Here is a 17,131-nt window from a genome sequence, read left to right on the forward strand (position 1 = left end):
CAACACAGACCTAAATTATTCAACACAGACTAATTACGCAATAGGGTGATGACTCTGTCTGGCCCCTGGAGTTGAAGTCATGCAATTGCAAATCATCTGAGACTGCAGGTGATTTTGGCCCCCCTCTTTCCAAAACAACAATGGGCGCACCAGGTGAAACAGACATATTGCAATTTCACAGGCAATTCAACAGTGAAGTTGGTGACCCAAATCCTCAGACAACATAAACACACACACACACACACACACACACACATACACACATTTACATACACACACACACACACACACACACACACACACAGGGTACCTTCCTTACTTGCAGGCATTTGTTGTTAAGGCACACACTAATACGACACACACACACACACACACACACACACACACACACACACACTAATATGATACACACACACACACTCACACACACACACACTAATATGACACACACACACACACACATACAGAGAGAGTTACCTGGGTACCTTCCTTACTTGCAGGCTTTTATTGTTACAGTAAGACACACACTAATACGACACACACACACACACACACACAAACAAACACACACACACACACAGAGAGACAGAATGTTGTGTCAAACTTGAGAGGGGTTTGAAAAGGATGTCCTTATGTGTGGTCCACATTCCTCACACAGGTGCTAAAGCATGTCGCTACGTGTGTTAATGTGTGTGTTATGTGCTCACTCACCAGAGCTGAACCACACCTCCCCAACAGAGTCCAGGGGAGGACGTTATCATATAGCGGCATAACCAGCTGAAAGCTCCACTATGTGAATTCCAATAGGAGACAGCTAGCCAAGTCATGAAGACTGAATTGCTGAGAAGGGAAGAAAAACACTCAGTCTGCTCGGAGAGAAAGAGAGAGAGAGAGACAGAGAGAGAGAGAGACAGAGAGAGAGAGAGAGAGAGGCAAAGTCTTGGTTTGTTAGTCTCGGAGAGAGAAGAGAACAGATTCTGCTGGGTAGCGGATGCAGTGCCCACACAGACAAGCCCAACATGAGTATATTCACACACGCACACACACAAACACACACACACACACACACACACACACACACACACACACACACACACACACACACACACACACACACACACACACACACACACACACAGCTGTGGAGCCAAACACTAAAGATGGAAACTGATGTTCCTCTTATTCATGCTCATCAATTTTAATGGTAGCCAGTGGGTACCTCCTCACTCCCAAACACTGCACAACAAACTCCTACGAACACCAACAGTTGGGTCAGTTCGCTGGTGTTTGTTGGATTGAGTTGTTCAAGTTTAACTATTCTGGAGACAGTCTTCATTTTTACTGTCTGGGCCTGGGGAGTGTGGAGTGTGGAAGTTGTTTTTTTCTGAACATTTTTTGGACTGCAACCAACAAATGCCAACTTTAGAATGTTGGGTTGAGCTGGGTGCCTCATCCACGTCCACTCTACAACCCATTTCGGAGCTGCTGCAGGAAGAACTGGAGTGAGTCAGACCTAGCCCACCACCGCCAGACTACCACCTGAGGTTTCACTGGGAAGCTGTCTGGAAGTACTCCGCTCAGTTCATCTGACATGAGATTGGAGCTCCAGATTTTCTGCCTTGCCAATAACTCCGTTAAGGGAGTCAGCTTTTTGGAAAAGAGGAGCTGACAGAGTACTCTTAATGCGGATTAATTCTGGACTATACCCAAAGAAAATCAGTCAGAGACTTAAGACCACCATGAATGCAGTGAACGTTTTTGTTGGAAAGAAATACTGAGCTGAGGCAGACCACTTCAGACAGAGATGTCTTTAAGCGTTAATGCCAACTTTGGAATGGTAATTATTCATAAAGTAATTTATTTATTATGTATTTACAAACTGTTTGTATCTTATGCAATTTGATTGATGCAAATTATGCAGTTTGAATCTTATGATTGTATTTTATTAGTCTATTGATTAAGTTGTTTGCATTGGCTGAAATTTATTTTAAAAAGACAGTACATTGTTGCTAATTATAATTCAGCTGTAATTATTTATTACTTTTATCATTGTCAGTATGTTTTTAGGAATACATTTAGGCACTGACATGCTAAGATTTCCACTGCTATAAAACATTCAGATTTAGTTGAAGTTGAAAATCACCCATATGATTTCTGTTATTTTTTGGGTTGAGGTGAAGTGAAAGAGTAAAGTAATCAATGAAAAATATAATTCTGAATTTAAGAGATAACTGCTGCCTTGGCCTAAGGCTGAGCCTCTGACATCGTGCCTACGGCCGAATCACAGCCAGGGGTATATCCTTTACCAATGCCACTCTTACTCGTGCTATTGCTTAAATACTATGTGTATGGCTATCTCTACAGTTTGTCTTACTGAATAATCAATTATTTTGTCTGCACTAGTTCAGACACACCAATGTCCAAAGACAAAGTAATCATGTGTGTTAGCATACTTGGCAAGAAAGCACGTTTCTGATTCTGATTATAGCCTCAACCCATGAGTGATGAGTGATCACTGCTGGGTCATTGCAGATGGTGATACGAACAGGTTCAGGTCCATCGTCTCATGTCTCCTCCACACTAGGCCTACTGCTTATCGACACACCAACGGAACAAGGACTGCAGAGGAGGCAAATATTACTATAGTCATGTGATATAACAGCCCAACGAGTAAATAAGGACGGAAAGATATGCAAACTCAACTCTTACTAAGATATGCTAACTCGACTCTTACTAAGCAGTTATTCATCTGAAGTCCTCCCATGAAGGAAGCTGAGAGAGAGAACACATGGGTCAGACATTTTACGTAATAGTGAAGTTCATCATTGGGCCAGTTGTTGGTAGGACAATACTACTGGTAGGCCTATCTTTAAATGGTGTGTAGGCCTACTATAAATGTTTATTTTTTTTCTGTGAATTATCTGAGAAAAGAGTTTACATTAAGCATTATGACATTCAAGCACACCTTGTCCAAGTGGTTTGGGAATTGTAGGCCTATTCATAATTTTTCATCCAGAGTTGTGTTATTTTTATAACCTTTCATATCTTGAAATGTGGACATTAAGAATTAATTATTTCAGTAAACTAGCCCAGCCTACCTCCAATTTTAGTTTTGTGGCCTATTGAGCAGGCAACTATTGGACTACTTATTTATGACTGAATGTTTACGGAAGGTGCGCCTGAAATGTGTGGGCTGAAGGCGGTAGGGTCATGGATAGGATTTGAGCGAAAGAAGTCCTTAATCAGCTGATGGGGTTTGAATGACCTACGCGTGCGCTCTGGACTGTCGTAGACACCGCGGATTGGTGTGCGAATGACTTGTGCTCATTGAAAATGAATTAGGAAACTGCTGTTTGAAACGAAAGTCGGCAGCCATTGAGTCCTTCATGTTGGCTCAAGCCGCTGCTTTCGCTTAGGCCGGAAGAGCCTTGAATACGAGCCCTGCGCCGGAGCCATTATGGCGTTGTGCATGCCAGTTTCATAACCTTGAGAGGGAGGAGCTTGGCTTTTCTGGAAGCTGGAACAAGCATAGGAGTGACGGAGGAAAACTAGAGCAACGGTGAATCGGAGATACAGCAAGCCTTTGAGTTCCATTTCTTGCAGCGGAGAAAGGCACCCCACCTGAACCACACGGAGAAGACCAAAATGAGCGCATATACCTAGAGCGTATTTTGGCGTCTCCTTTCATTTACCAAGAGCGTTAATGGGACATCAAACCTTTGTAATGTCCTTATTACAGTAATCACGTTTGCCAGTAAAAACAATTAGATTTTGCTTGTTAGCTAACCAGCTAACTGTACGTCGGTATAACCAGCCAGTTATAGCGGTTGCAGGATTTAGCAACCCTTAGGTAAGGTACGCATAGACTACAATAGCATCGCATGAGCGGTAGTCGCGTAAACTAGTCGTTAATTACGTCTGAATATCAGTTTGTAGGGCTCAGAGCGAAGGATTAGGGAGCCGGGGAAACAAGGAGAAGGTGGGGCCGAAGAGAGTCAAACGGACTAAGCGCTCGCTGGCTGGCTTGGTCCTCATCTGAGGCATTCGCGGACGGTTTGGGAAAAATATTCCGCCCATAGGAATTTTGGAAGCTTTCGGAACCATTGTTCGGAGATACCTTCGTCGCCCACGGGAAGATCAGAAGTTGCAACATCAGACAATTTTTATTGTGGTCGGTGTCTTGCCCTGATACAGCCAACCGTTGTGTTAGGATTTGGGGGAATATTTTCCCCAGTCTTGTTGGACCATGGCCGACGACGACGTTCTCTTTGAAGATGTGTACGAGCTGTGCGAGGTCATTGGAAAGTAAGTGTCACGTTGCTTAATTGTTACAATGTTGCTTCTGCGGGGCGATGGTGTGTGGGCTGTAATGAATCCTATATGTGGCTCCGGTGTGGGTAGATCCATGTTGGTTGCCTCCTGTCTTTGCGACGGGCTAGATGTCAGTTTGTCATGGTGAGTCTTCCTCGGTGGATAACTCAGCCTTGCATGAAAAACGCTCTCAGTGGTGCAGTGACTGAGAGTCTGTATTGGGAGACAGAAAACTATTGATTGGCGCTCTTCAACCAAGAATCTATTCTCACTAATCTGGACAGCCAAACCAAGGTCCATGATGATGGGCGGACATGTGTCACGTTTAAAGGTTTTACAGACTTCTATAACCACACCTGACAATGTACACATTCGCTTTGTCATTTGCCATTTGGTTTAGTCATTAATGCACATTAAAGAGGAGAAAGTCTGTATGAGAGCCTCAGTTGAATTCATCCAGTAGCCTAGTCTAATTTAGCTTCAGAGACCGGGCTTGTAGCCTAGCCTAGCACATAACATTACAGCCTAATGAGGATGTTGAGACCATTTATAGTGGAGTCAGTGTTGGCACTTAAATGCCCTGTGAGAAATTGGGGAAGACTACCGTGACACTAATGAATATTAACCTCTGCTATGGCTCCCATTTCGCTCCATGCTCATTCAGTTGATCAGAATCTAGCTGTGTATTGAGATGTTTCAGTGATAGCCTACCTATGCAATATTCTTCTGTGAACTGTCTCATTATGTTTTTTTAAGGCGATATGGTAGGATAAGTCAAACATTTTGAGTGGTAGGGGCTCTCCTCTGGACCTCCAGTGTAGCGTTTAGAATAATATTTAATGAAATTGCTGATTATGTTTTAACTCTGTCAGACTTTGGCCACTGAAGCATCATTTTGTTGCAAGTATTCAGGGGTTAAATTGGGCCGGGGTTGTCCAGGGCTCAGCCCTGGCACATAAGCCTTAAATGTGTCTGGTGCTGAGCCCCTGCGCATACTTAGCAGGGGGCAGTCATTCTTGCATGCACTCTTCGGCAATAGGCTACGCTTTTTTTGTTAATAATAATTCAAAGTAAAACACGTTTTCGCATTTTGTTTTGTTTTGCCGTACAGAACATATTCAGTCGAGAACTTGCGAACATTTGAAGTTTCACTGGTTTTTCTTTTTTTCTGTCAGTGGGTTGAAGCTACGTCAGCCGCTTGTCATATGGCAGAGTGATGGTGAATGTGAAAAATTGTCAGAAACAGTCAATAACATAATAGAGCTTACATTCATATTCTCCTTAAACATTGTTTCGATTATAGGCTATTAAGTGACAAACATAAGTGTTGCATTAAGATAGTTTATGCTTTTGTTCAAATTGGATAAGCAAGGCAGAACATATTGAAATCAAGCATATTGTGGTTTGAGAAGAAATATCAGAGCAACTTTGGCTAGGTAATGTGAGCCATTTTTATAGCTATATCATCAATGGTAAATGTGTTGGCTTCATCTTGATGTATACAAGAACAAGGCCTCATTTAATTTACTCAAGATGTATTAGGCCTCAGTTGCCAATGTTACTTAGATATGCTGATATATGCTCTTAAATCTAAGTTCGAAGTTTCAGAAGTACAGTTTACATGACATGAAATGTAGCACTAATGACCAATAAACTACAGGGAGAGGACTTCAAAAGTAGACCTCCATGAAGAAAATATTGTATAGGCCTATGATAGAAATATACTCCCCATCCCCCAGTTTGGACAGCTCTGCCAACAAATCCCAATTTAACCTCTGTATTTAACTGTATGGTGTTCAAAGATGTCATCTACCAGTTCTGTGACTTTTTGATGCCAGCCTTGTGACAGAGGGTTGTGTTCATTCTTGTCTCGACTAGCCCTAAGGGCTTTGAGAAACCCCACGGAAAACAAAACCGTTTCCCACAACTACTCTGTGTGTCACAGCAGCTGTTACAACCTGCATGGAGAAACAGCCAAGTGCACCTGTGTGTGTGTGTGTGTGTGTCTGTGTGTGCGTGTGCGTGTGTGTGTGTGTGCAAAGGTAAACACTCTCACTGTAACTAACAACCTCCACATGCCTGTGGCCTTTTTACATGCACACGGTGACAGGAATTTAAGGCTACAGTATGTCACAGTAGTCCAGACTCTGTGTCTTCCGTTGTTGCTGACTGGGGCTGTCACAGTACCAGGGAAGGTCACGGGGACCTTGTTTTAAGCCAAAGTTCCACTTTAATTTGGTCAGAGATTAGCAGGGCAACGCTGCATGAAAACAAAAGCAAAACAAACTAAATGGGACTAATCCTTATTTAGGATATTTTATGGAAATATACCCTCACATGTGTGTAGATTATGAAGGGCTAAATTAAGAACATCTTTGCTCAGGGACCACTGGGGGAAAGGGGAGGAGGGGAGGAGAGGGAGAGCATCTTTTTTGACTAGTGGCTCTGCATGTTTTAATCAGCATGGACCGGGGTCTCGGCGGATTGGCGCAGGATTTAATCTGGCCTTTGGAGAACACAGAGGCCTCACTGACACACACACATACACACACACACACACACACACACACATACATACAACACGCTGCTGACACAAATCCTGTTTGTCTGCGTGTGGCATGGCCCCCATCTGAATCAGAGTGATCCTCGCTCTATTGCAGCATCCACCCCGAGGCGTCTTTGCTGGTGTGATGAGGAGGAGAGAGAGAGGGAGAGGAGGAGCTAGAGGAGCACTTGGAGAAGGAGGAAAGGCTCCATTAACCTCCTCAATGCAGAGACCCACACTCTTCCTCTAGGCTATACTCTCTCTTAAACTGAGGCTCTGTTAAGGTGTGTGTGTGTGTGTGTGTGTGTGTGTGTTTGTGTGTTTGTGTGTTTGTGTGTGTGTCTGTGTGTGTGTGTTCGTTCTTGCACGCGCATGGTTACCGCCAACTGCTACAGGGCAGGGGGTATGGGATTATCCCAGTTCTGGCGTGACGGGCAGATTTGTGCCTCGCATCTCGTCTCTTCTGTTTTGGAACTTCTCCCCAGTCCAGTTTCCTCAGAACCCTGCGGACTAGCCATGTCTCACAGCAGCTAGCTAGTACACACACACACAGACACACACCCCTTGCACACATATGCACCCCCCCCCCCCCCCACGTCAGCTTTTTTTGGATTTTGAATTTTTCTCCATCTATGTTTTAGTCTAAATGAATGAGTGTAATGTGTAATATCTGTGTGGAAGGAAGCCAGCTAGTCTGCATAATTGCTTGTTATCATGTTCTGAGTGTGACTTGTCAATGAGCATTATTAAGGGCTGATGTTTCTTTAAACAGTATCCATCATGTTGCTCAAAGATGTCATGCAATTTCTGCCTGTCGGCATCTTAGAGTGACAATTGGAGATCAACAAAATAAATTCAGTTTGAGGTGGATTCGGAGAAATAGCCCACAAGTTAGAATTTCAGTGGGGTTGAAGGAAAAGCAATTAGTGGGTACCTGAGGGAGAAATGTCATCTGATGAATGTGTAGATTTGCTGTGCACCACAACATGTGTGTTTGTAGCATGCGAGATCTCTTCTGAGGTGTGTGTGTGTGTGTGTGTGTGTGTGTGTGTGTGTGTGTGTGTGTGTGTGTGTGTGTGTGTGTGTGTGTGTGTGTGTGTGTGTGTGTGTGTGTGTGTGTGTGTGTGTGTGTGTGTGTGTGTGTGTGTGTGTGTGTGTGTGTGTGTGTGTGTGTGTGTGTGTGTGTGTGTGTGTGTGTGTGTGTGTGTGTGTGTGTGTGTGTAGTAAATGTGTGTGTAGTAAATGTGTGTGTGTGTAGTAAATGTGTGTGTGTGTGTCTGAGTGTGTGTGCAGCCTTGTGTCTGCTGTGCACAGAGGGACAGATGTTTTAAATGACCAGGACGTGGTTGTGTACTGTAATTTGTGTGTCACTGGGAGGACTTACTGCCAATGACAGATGGCATCTCTGTGGAGATAGATTTTTTTTTTTGTGGTGTATGCATGTTTTTTGCTGTGTGTGTGTGTGTGTGTGTGTGTGTGTGTGTGTGTGTGTGCGCGCGCCCCCGCGCCCGCATGTGTGACACAGATGTGTGACGTGACTAAATAGCAACACAGAGGCCACTGCATCTCAGTCAAGCATCCATTTTTTTTTTTTTTTATCAACATTTTTTAAAACGGAGCACTGTTTGTGTTTGGATTGGATTGTAATTGGGTCTCGCATGTCCACGCCCCGTTGGTGTGTCATTCCAAGCTGTTTTGTTGCAGTAATTCACCAGTGACCCTTCAAGTGATGGGATTATGATCATGTCCATAGCAGCCTTGGACTGTGCCGTGTAAATCTGTGCTGTTCTGGCCAAGCCATTATCAGCAGCACAGACCCAGTCTTAAGGCTTGCCAAACACTGGAGTTGTTTTTTTTTTCATGTCTTCTTCATCAATTTCAGTATTGGCAGGATGTCAGTGCAAAAGAAATGAAATATATACAACAGTCAGATAGTGCACTGAATAAGAGGAGAGGGTGTATTGTTAGGGATGTACTAAATTATTTGCTAACAAGAGTAATAAATAGATGAAGAACAAGGGTTAGAAATGTGTGCAACACTCACTGTGGTTGAGCCACTGTATGGGGCAGACATTTTCATTAAAAGTGCATAAAATACCCATCATCGTAAAAACGTCAAAGCAGATGAATGTCTTCTTTATTTGGTTCTGTGACCCCGGTGTCTAGTCGGTGCCGAGATGGAATGAAGTGACCTATGGCAGACCATGAGAAAACACACACTCGCACACTCACTCACACACGTCACACTTATTAGTACAAAAATCTGTCGATCTCCAGGTTTTATGGCTGTCTTTTGTTGGGCAGGAAAAAAGATGGCATCTAACTGACGCGGCCAGCCGCTGCCTCGGGCCTCTCCTGCTGCGGTCCCTTTATTCTGGACTCCTGCTCCCATTGGGCCCACGGGCGACTGACCTCTGTTTATGTGTTATTTTGTGCATCTCTGCTGCTGAGGACATTATGATAATGAAGAGAGAATCGGTGGCGGCCATATTGTAATTTGTCCCCCCGGGGTCTCATAAAGGGAGTGTGTGTGGCTAACTGCTGTTAGCTTGCACCACTGGTGAACTGGTGTTTGCTAATTGCGTTTGTGTGAGTGTGTGTACATGTGTGTGTGTGTGTGTGTGTGTGTGTGTGTGTGTGTGTGTGTGTGTGTTGTACAAGCCCATCATCATGTTGCTTTGTTCCTTTTCCTTCTTAAAGCATGATGAGGGTAATGAGGTCAGTGGAAGTGTGTGTCAGTAGCAGTTGTGTGATTGAGTCAGGAAGACAGTAACCCACATGAGTGGAGGAGCTACTGCTGTCTCCCTCCCTCCCCTCCTCTCCTCTCCTCTCCGTCTTCTCCTCTCCCATCCTCCCCTCCCCTCCCCTCCTCTCCTCTCTGTCTTCTCTCCTCTCTTCTCCTCTTCCTTCCTCCCCTCCCCTCCCCTCCTCTTTTCCTACTCTCCTCCTCTCCCTTCTTCTCCTCTCCTCTCCTCTCCTCTCCTATTCTCTCCCCCTTCCTCCATCTCTTACCCTCCTGTCTCTCCTCTCCTCTCTTCTCTGTTCCTCTCCTCTCTCTAGTCTGTGCACTACTCTCCCCAGCCATGGGCTCTAGGTGATGGGAAGTGACGGGATCTACTGATCCTGCCACGTGATTGTGCTCTGGGCTTCCTAATTTGACATATGCCACGACATACACTTCAGGCGCCATGTTGTTCATGGGCAAATACTTTCTCTGTTGTGATCAGAGAACACAATGATCACCCCCCACCATAAAAAGAAACACATTGTGAACTGTTGTAAGTGGTGGATATAAAACCTTGTTGCTCTTAAAGAGAATTTAGAGACTGGTTGATGAGAATGCGGTTGATTGTTGGCCCATGCCCTCGAGGTGGTTTCTTTTTTTTTGTTTCATTTTTAATGTGCAGCTGAAGGGTGTACTGAAACCAAAACAAAACAAAACAAAAATGTTTCGAAATTTCACATGATGAAATTTCAAGAAAACCATCCTAGTAAGTTTAAGAGCATGTGCTTAATTCATAAGGATGTGTGAGAATTTCATCATCATGTCTGGAATGTAGTTTTAATTCTAGCCCAGACTAGAATGAACACCAATCCTTGTAAATCTGTTGTAAGAAGCTGGTGGCAGGGGAAGGATTTAATGTGATCCACCACAAAGTTGCACTAAAACCCCACTAACCTAACCTAACCTGTCAGTGTCAGAGTTGAATAGAATGAGCCAATTTTGGAGTGTGTGTGTGTGTGTGTGTGTGTGTGTGTGTGTGTGTGTGTGTGTGTGTGTGTGTGTGTGTGTGTGTGTGTGTGTGTGTGTGTGTGTGTGTGTGTGTGTGTGTGTGTGTGTGTGTGTGTGTGTGTGTGTGTGTGTGTGTGTGTGTGTGTGTGTGTGTGTGTGTGTGTGTGTGGGTGGGTGTGCACCGCTTTGGTCTTACCCCAGGTGGTGCGTAACCAGTGGAGGCTCCATGGAGATGTGAAAACGTGCTGAAATTGTACTTTTTGTTCCACACAATTACACAAAGATGACAGCGTAGGATCCGCAGCACTGATCAAATATTTATTCATCTCATCTCATTTATTCATCTCTCTCTCTTTCCCTCTATCTATCTCACTCACTCACTCCTTTTCTCTTTCTCTCCAAACACTGTAGCAAATGTTCCACTCATATTTAACCAAATGCAGGTCTCTGGCAGGAGAAGGATAATAAGAAACCCGTAACACAAAAAAAGATCTCAATTTCCAGTTGTGTGTAGTGGAAACAAATCTTTAAACTCTGGGTTATGCTTACCCACTCCAAGAAGCGAGGCATAGACGTGAGAACAGAATATAGAAACCATATGCAGGATTTTTGAAATAAAACAAACTGCCAGGTGTACGGATTACTCTGTGTACAGAAAGAAAGCAAGAGAGTAAAAGCCCACCGAATGCTCCAAAGCATTGAGATATTGGAGACTGGAAATACATTTGATTATGATATTTGATATGTGATATCTGATATGATTTGATTGATATTTAGTAAATGACTATTTGTCTGAAACTGAATCCAAATGGAATATACTCAAACCCCTGTGCAGTTGTGAATCTAAAATATTGTGGCAAAAAATATCACAATTATCCTCATGTGGCGAGCTTTGACATTCCACTCCTATGCCCCTAGCATAGAGGAAAGGACCTTTTGGTCCTTTTCGTTTAGTCTATGGCTCCTCTGGGGTGCTTTTTTTTTGTCTTTGAAGAGGCAGTTCGACCTGTCGGCCGGTATCTCTGTTTAAGCATGGATGCTGAGGCACCTGTGTGCGGTGGCGGCACTTTTCAGGTCACCAGCCCCGCTGCTTGGTTGACGACACAGGCAGGCACTGGTTGATTGCTTCTGTGGAATGATCAGAATGCTAAAATGCTCCTTTTCACCGCAAAAGAGAGACCCGAGCTGGCTTGGCCATTATTCTGCTATCCTCTGAAGTGCCTGATGTGATAATATTGTAATTTAAAGAGGAGAGATTACAGAAGAGGAGAGGAGAAATGTTCCTCTCAGAATAGGCACGGGAAGTATGAAAAGGTGTTTAGACTTTTTGTAAGTCATTTATTACTGTGTCCATGGGGTACTTTAATAAAAAAAATATATTGCAATGAGAGAATCAAGAGTATGGCTTTTGTCTTTAGCCCTGCCCCACCCCTGGATGTGAATTGTAAGTCTAAAGCTTTTTTTAAAACTGATCATAGAGATTTTCAGAGCTTGCTTGGACCATAACCTTAACTGTAGTCTGCACTCACATGCAGATGCACATCCATCTTCAACCTCTAGGGGCTTGCTCAGAAGCCCCTGACTAAATTCTCTTTCTACCTTGCTCACCAGACTGGGGTTCACGAGGCTAATTTCGGCAAGCGCAGGCCGACGCGTGAAAAGTCGGGGAGCTGAATTAATCGGGCCGGCTTTGCTAGTTATTTTGATGTAGCTCCTCAGAGTGGATGAGCCTCTGGAGTCGTAGTAAAAAGGCAGCAGTAGCCTGCGCCTGTGCTACTCGCCTTTTGTTCTGCAGGAGTATGATCAAAACAACAGGCTTGTTTCCTTGAAATTACTTTTGACCTGCTTCTTTTGATCTGTTTTTTTTTTTTTTTTTTTTTGTCTTCTTCGAGTGAACTTTTTTAAAAGGGGGTGGGTGGGAAAAAAAGTACTTTTTTTTCCCCTTACAAGAGGAGCAAAGCTATCGTGTCAGACCTTTCAAAGCGAATCAAGTGCGATCGGCGAGGCACACTCTGTAGTTGCTTATGTTCGTTTGCTGCTGTTCTGCCTCTGCATGGGTCACCGGGAGATTCAATGTAGAGCCTCGCCTGGCAGATTAATGGAATTCTCACAAAATGCACTGAGTCATTCAGTCCCCTTTAGTCAGTCAGGAGACTGCAGCCGGACGGAAACGTGTGCACGTGCTCTGTGGAACTCGATTGTTCTCCTCCCCTCCGTAATCTCGTGATCAGCAGTATCAGGATGGGATTTTCGTGCGGTAAGACACAAGGGCTGGCGGCTGGCAAACAGGCCCGCTCTCCCTTCTGAGGTCTGGGTTTTTATGTCCGCCTGCACCACTGTCCCTTCAGGACGGTGTGACTCTTTCAAGGATAGCCTCGCTGGGACGTCACGCCTGCGACTTTTTCTCACCTAGGGACGTGCGTAAAGTGTTATACAACTGCGGTGAACAAAGACTGCACTCATAGGCTTTCTAACAAAAGGTTAGAAAGTGTCAGTATCACTCAGCAGCAGGTCCTGGGCCAACTCAGAAGACAGGCCTAGGAAAGAACCAGAGCACACAAATAATTTTAGCAGACTGTAATGGTGCTAGTAGTGACTAACGTTTCGACACAACAGTGTCTTCATCAGAGTCCCAGTATCAATCAGTATCACTCCTCATATTTTGCTTTCACGATGTAGATTGATTGATTTTTTTTATACAATTTTAAAACCTCCTACAGACATTAAGCCAGATTCCCTCTGCATGCATGTGTGTACAGACAAACATACCCTGTCCCCTCACACTGCGTGGTCAACTCAGTGCTATAAGAAAAAAAAAAGGAAGCTGCTGAGGTAGCCTGTGGTATTTCTGGATCTTTCCCTACCTCCCTCGTCCTCCTCCCCCCTCACGCTTTTTCTTTCTTCTATATTTCCCCCGCTCCGAGTCGAAGTCATTTCCTCTCCCGCTGCCAAAGTACACTACAGCCTGCTTGTAAAGGCCAGATTGAAGCGGGGCTGTATTTCCTAGGTAACTACTTCCCGTCCATTTTAGCAATGCAGCGATGCACAGCTGAAGTACCCTTAGCCTTGACCTGGAAAAATATTTGTTTTGCTTTGGGGCGGGAAGGAGTATTTTGTCATGGGTGGGAATGGTGGCTGAAAGCGTTGACGTTCCCATTTGTTCCAGGGGAAGTGAAAAGCATGCCCAGTGTGTTATCATGGAAAAGAAGCCAAGCAATGACTGGAAAGAACGCCACTATGGCTCTTCTTGAAAACATCCCATTGATGTCTCCAAGCCTTTCTGCACTAGTAAGCCAGTGCATCGCTGTCAAAATGGCCTTTTTTCCCTCCTTCTTCCCTGACCTTTTTATGTGTTGACTTGACTGATTATTTGTTCTCACTGAATATTCAGTTGGGAACAGATCAAGCTATTCCAGTGAGTCAGAATGCCCAGATGGTAAACAATGATGATTTATTGGGAAACTAATAAGTTAGAAAACAGATAGCAGATGGTCTGTGAACTTAATTTAAAAACAAAATATTCATTTGAAACTTGTTTTTTAAAGAGGGGTATGGGATAATCATCAGTTAATTGTTGTTGAACTCCAGAGATGGTTTGTGTGCATGCAGACGCTCTCTCATCTTTAGTGTGCAAAGCACCGACCTTCCACTGCCCCCCACCCCCATTTCTGATTTATGCCATTGACAGACTGGAGGTCATCAGCTGAGGTCATTTTGTGGGGCAGCCGTGGCCTACTGGTTAGCACTTCGGACTTGTAACCGGAGGGTTGCCGGTTCGAACCCCGACCAGTAGGCACGGCTGAAGTGCCCTATGAGCAAGGCACCTAACCCCTTACTGCTCCCCGAGCGCCGCTGTTGTTGCAGGCAGCTCACTGTGCTGAGTGTGTTTCGCTAATTCACGGATTGAGATAAATGCAGAGACCAAATTTTCCTCACGGGATCAAAATAGTATATATACTTACTTATACTGACCCACATTTTAAGATTAATACTTGGTTTAATTTTTGTTATATAAAGAATATTTCATCACACAGTTTTACATTTTTGTGTGATAAAAGATGGCTTTTGTCATTAAATGTGCATTTCTGATGATTTTGTAGGATACAGGTAAATAATCTTGTATAAGGTATATCTCATGCCATACCTGTTCATATACACAAGGCAAAAATATCACTAAATATACTGCTATTAATCAAGTGGACCCCATTTCAGTCGCCTAATGTCTCTGCAACCTTTTTAAAAAATGTGGACCATGTTATTCTGCCCCACTTGGATTGATGACAACTCGCCCGAGTGCTGCATCTCGCTCCAGTGTCCACGGCCGTAAGGGCTTACATCATTGGGCAAGTGCCGCTGCTATGCTCATCACCGAAGCCTCTGTTGTTACACAAGCATCTTATTTTTGGGTTTATTTTGTCTGATTCACCGCATGCTTGCCGAGGCTCTTGCTTGGTCTGGTTAGCCTTTCTGAAATGAGTTGAAGTAGGCCAGGATGTATTTGTGGTTATGGTTATGGTATTTAGCAGATGCTTTTGTCCAAAGCAACATACAAATAACAATACAATAGTTAAATTTAACAGTAAACAATTAAAAAAGTTGGTAAGACTTCACCAAGGAGAACAACAATAATGTATTTATTTAATGCACTGTTTGTGTGTTTGGTTTCTGTGGACCATGTACTGGAGATGAATAAGAATAGTGTATGTTAGCCTCTACATATGCTTTGTGGAAGTATATATGCTAGTAGGTTACAACATTGAACACGGAAGTACCACATGTTCTTGGAAATCTATATGTGTGGAAATGCTGAACTGACATGTCTGGGCTGGAAACTATTGATCGTGGCAGGATTAGGAAGGAAAGGAAAGAAGGTGATGCAAACTCCATCTTAAGGGTGTTGCACATGTATGTCCAACCTCTCTCGGGGGATACTCTCAGTAAGTGTGTCACATGTCACATTCCTGTGTGTGTGTGTGTGTGTGTGTGTGTGTGTGTGTGTGTGTGGACAGGATGTGATGGGGATAACTCAGCTGTTCCTGAAGTGTTATGTGAGAATAGCTGGCCTTTACCCTAGTGACCTCACTGTGATCTTGGGGGAACCTTGGGGAGACATTAAGATCTTCCTCTATAAGTTGTATCTGATGGGAAACTTGACTGGTCTGGTTCCGTCCCAGCCACGGCTCTTTGTGATTTTGTTCCAGCGGTTCTTTTATCTCCGCAGGGAGGCCGTAGTGTCGGGACTGTCAAGGTCGCATCGCATGTTCAGTTTCCTGCTAACATAAGGGCATACAACAAGTACTTGCCTTAAAGTCCCGCTAAAGCTACCACATGCAAGGCTTGCTACTCCAGCTAGCATTAGCCACAGATTTGAAAACAAGCTCTCTGCTCCACCTTCCCTCTGATCTCATTTGGTTCGGCCTTCACCACAAATGACCCGACTTGAGTTTCAAATGGCTGAAGCTTATTGGGCCGTTCTAAGAGCGTGTTTGTTAATTGGTTTGGAGGAACCATTATGCATTGCTCTAATGGTAGTTTTCAAAATACAGCCCCTTCTTGTGAAGAGGTTATGTTGGAGCTGTGTCCTTCCTTCACTTCTGTGTGTGTGTGTGTGTGTGTGTGTGTGTGTGTGTGTGTGTGTGTGTGTGTGTGTGTGTGTGTGTGTGTGTGTGTGTGTGTGTGTGTGTGTGTGTGTGTGTGTGTGTGTGTGTGTGTGTGTGTGTGTGTGTGTGTGTGTGTGTGTGTGTGTGTGTGAGTGAGTGAGTGAGAGAGTGTGTAGTTAGAGGCAGCCACACAACTCATCAGGCTTTATTGTGTTTACCCGGCCCCCAGAAAATGAAGTGCATCTTTAAAGTCGTCTTTAAAGAGTCACTCACACGGCTCGCATTCCTCCCGTAGTGGCGGCTCTGTTTGAGGGAGCCGCAATCGCCAGCACTGACCTCAACCACCGCTGCCGAGCGTAAATCAGTTGCTATGGAGCGGCTCTGTGCAACCCCCGAGACGTTTGTGTCTGCGGCACTCCGAGAACTGGGCACAGAGGAGGATATTTTACACTTTATAATCATTCCGTCTCTCCACCATTACCCACCATCCCACGCACACGCACACACACGCGCGCACACACACACACACACACGCACGCATACATACATACATACATACATACATACGCACCTCCGGTGTAATGTTTAAATCACACACGTGTCTTAACGACCTTGACTCGACTGTGAGTGGAATGTGGCACCTGGCTCTGGACTGCAGGGCGTGTTTACGCAGACGAGTGTGGCGGCTAGCTGACGTTTCTCTCGGCTGCAGGGCGTGTTTACGCAGACGAGTGTGGCGGCTAGCTGACGTTTCTCTCGGCTGCAGGGCGTGTTTACGCAGACGAGTGTGGCGGCTAGCTGACGTTTCTCTCGGCTGCAGGGCGTGTTTACGCAGACGAGTGTGGCGGCTAGCTGACGTTTCTCTCGGCTGCAGGGCGTGTTTACGCAGACGAGTGTGGCGGCTAGCTGACGTTTCTCTCGGCTGCAGGGCGTGTTTACGCA

General features: G+C 44.6%; 1 protein-coding gene across 11 annotated transcripts in view; it reads left to right on the plus strand.

Annotated features, from left to right (window-relative positions):
- The first annotated feature begins 3,552 nt into the window (after positions 1–3,552).
- caska (calcium/calmodulin-dependent serine protein kinase a) overlaps positions 3,553–17,131 on the plus strand; it is a 209,068-nt gene continuing 195,489 nt past the window's right edge. For 7 of the 11 annotated variants that reach the window (XM_076263321.1, XM_076263327.1, XM_076263323.1 and 4 more), the window contains exon 1: positions 3,553–4,305. In XM_076263321.1, coding sequence (XP_076119436.1) covers positions 4,247–4,305 — 59 coding nt within the window. In that variant the 5' untranslated portion in view covers positions 3,553–4,246. The remainder of the gene's footprint in view (positions 4,306–17,131) is intronic. The other 4 variants (XM_076263326.1, XM_076263330.1, XM_076263328.1 and 1 more) reach the window with 1 other exon arrangement.

This window comes from Alosa pseudoharengus, unplaced genomic scaffold, assembly GCF_046254945.1.
Source record: "Alosa pseudoharengus isolate Yale_2024_CS ecotype anadromous, Long Island Sound unplaced genomic scaffold, YU_APseudo_1.1 YU_APseudo_1.1_scf_3, whole genome shotgun sequence".
NCBI lineage: Eukaryota > Metazoa > Chordata > Actinopteri > Clupeiformes > Clupeidae > Alosa > Alosa pseudoharengus.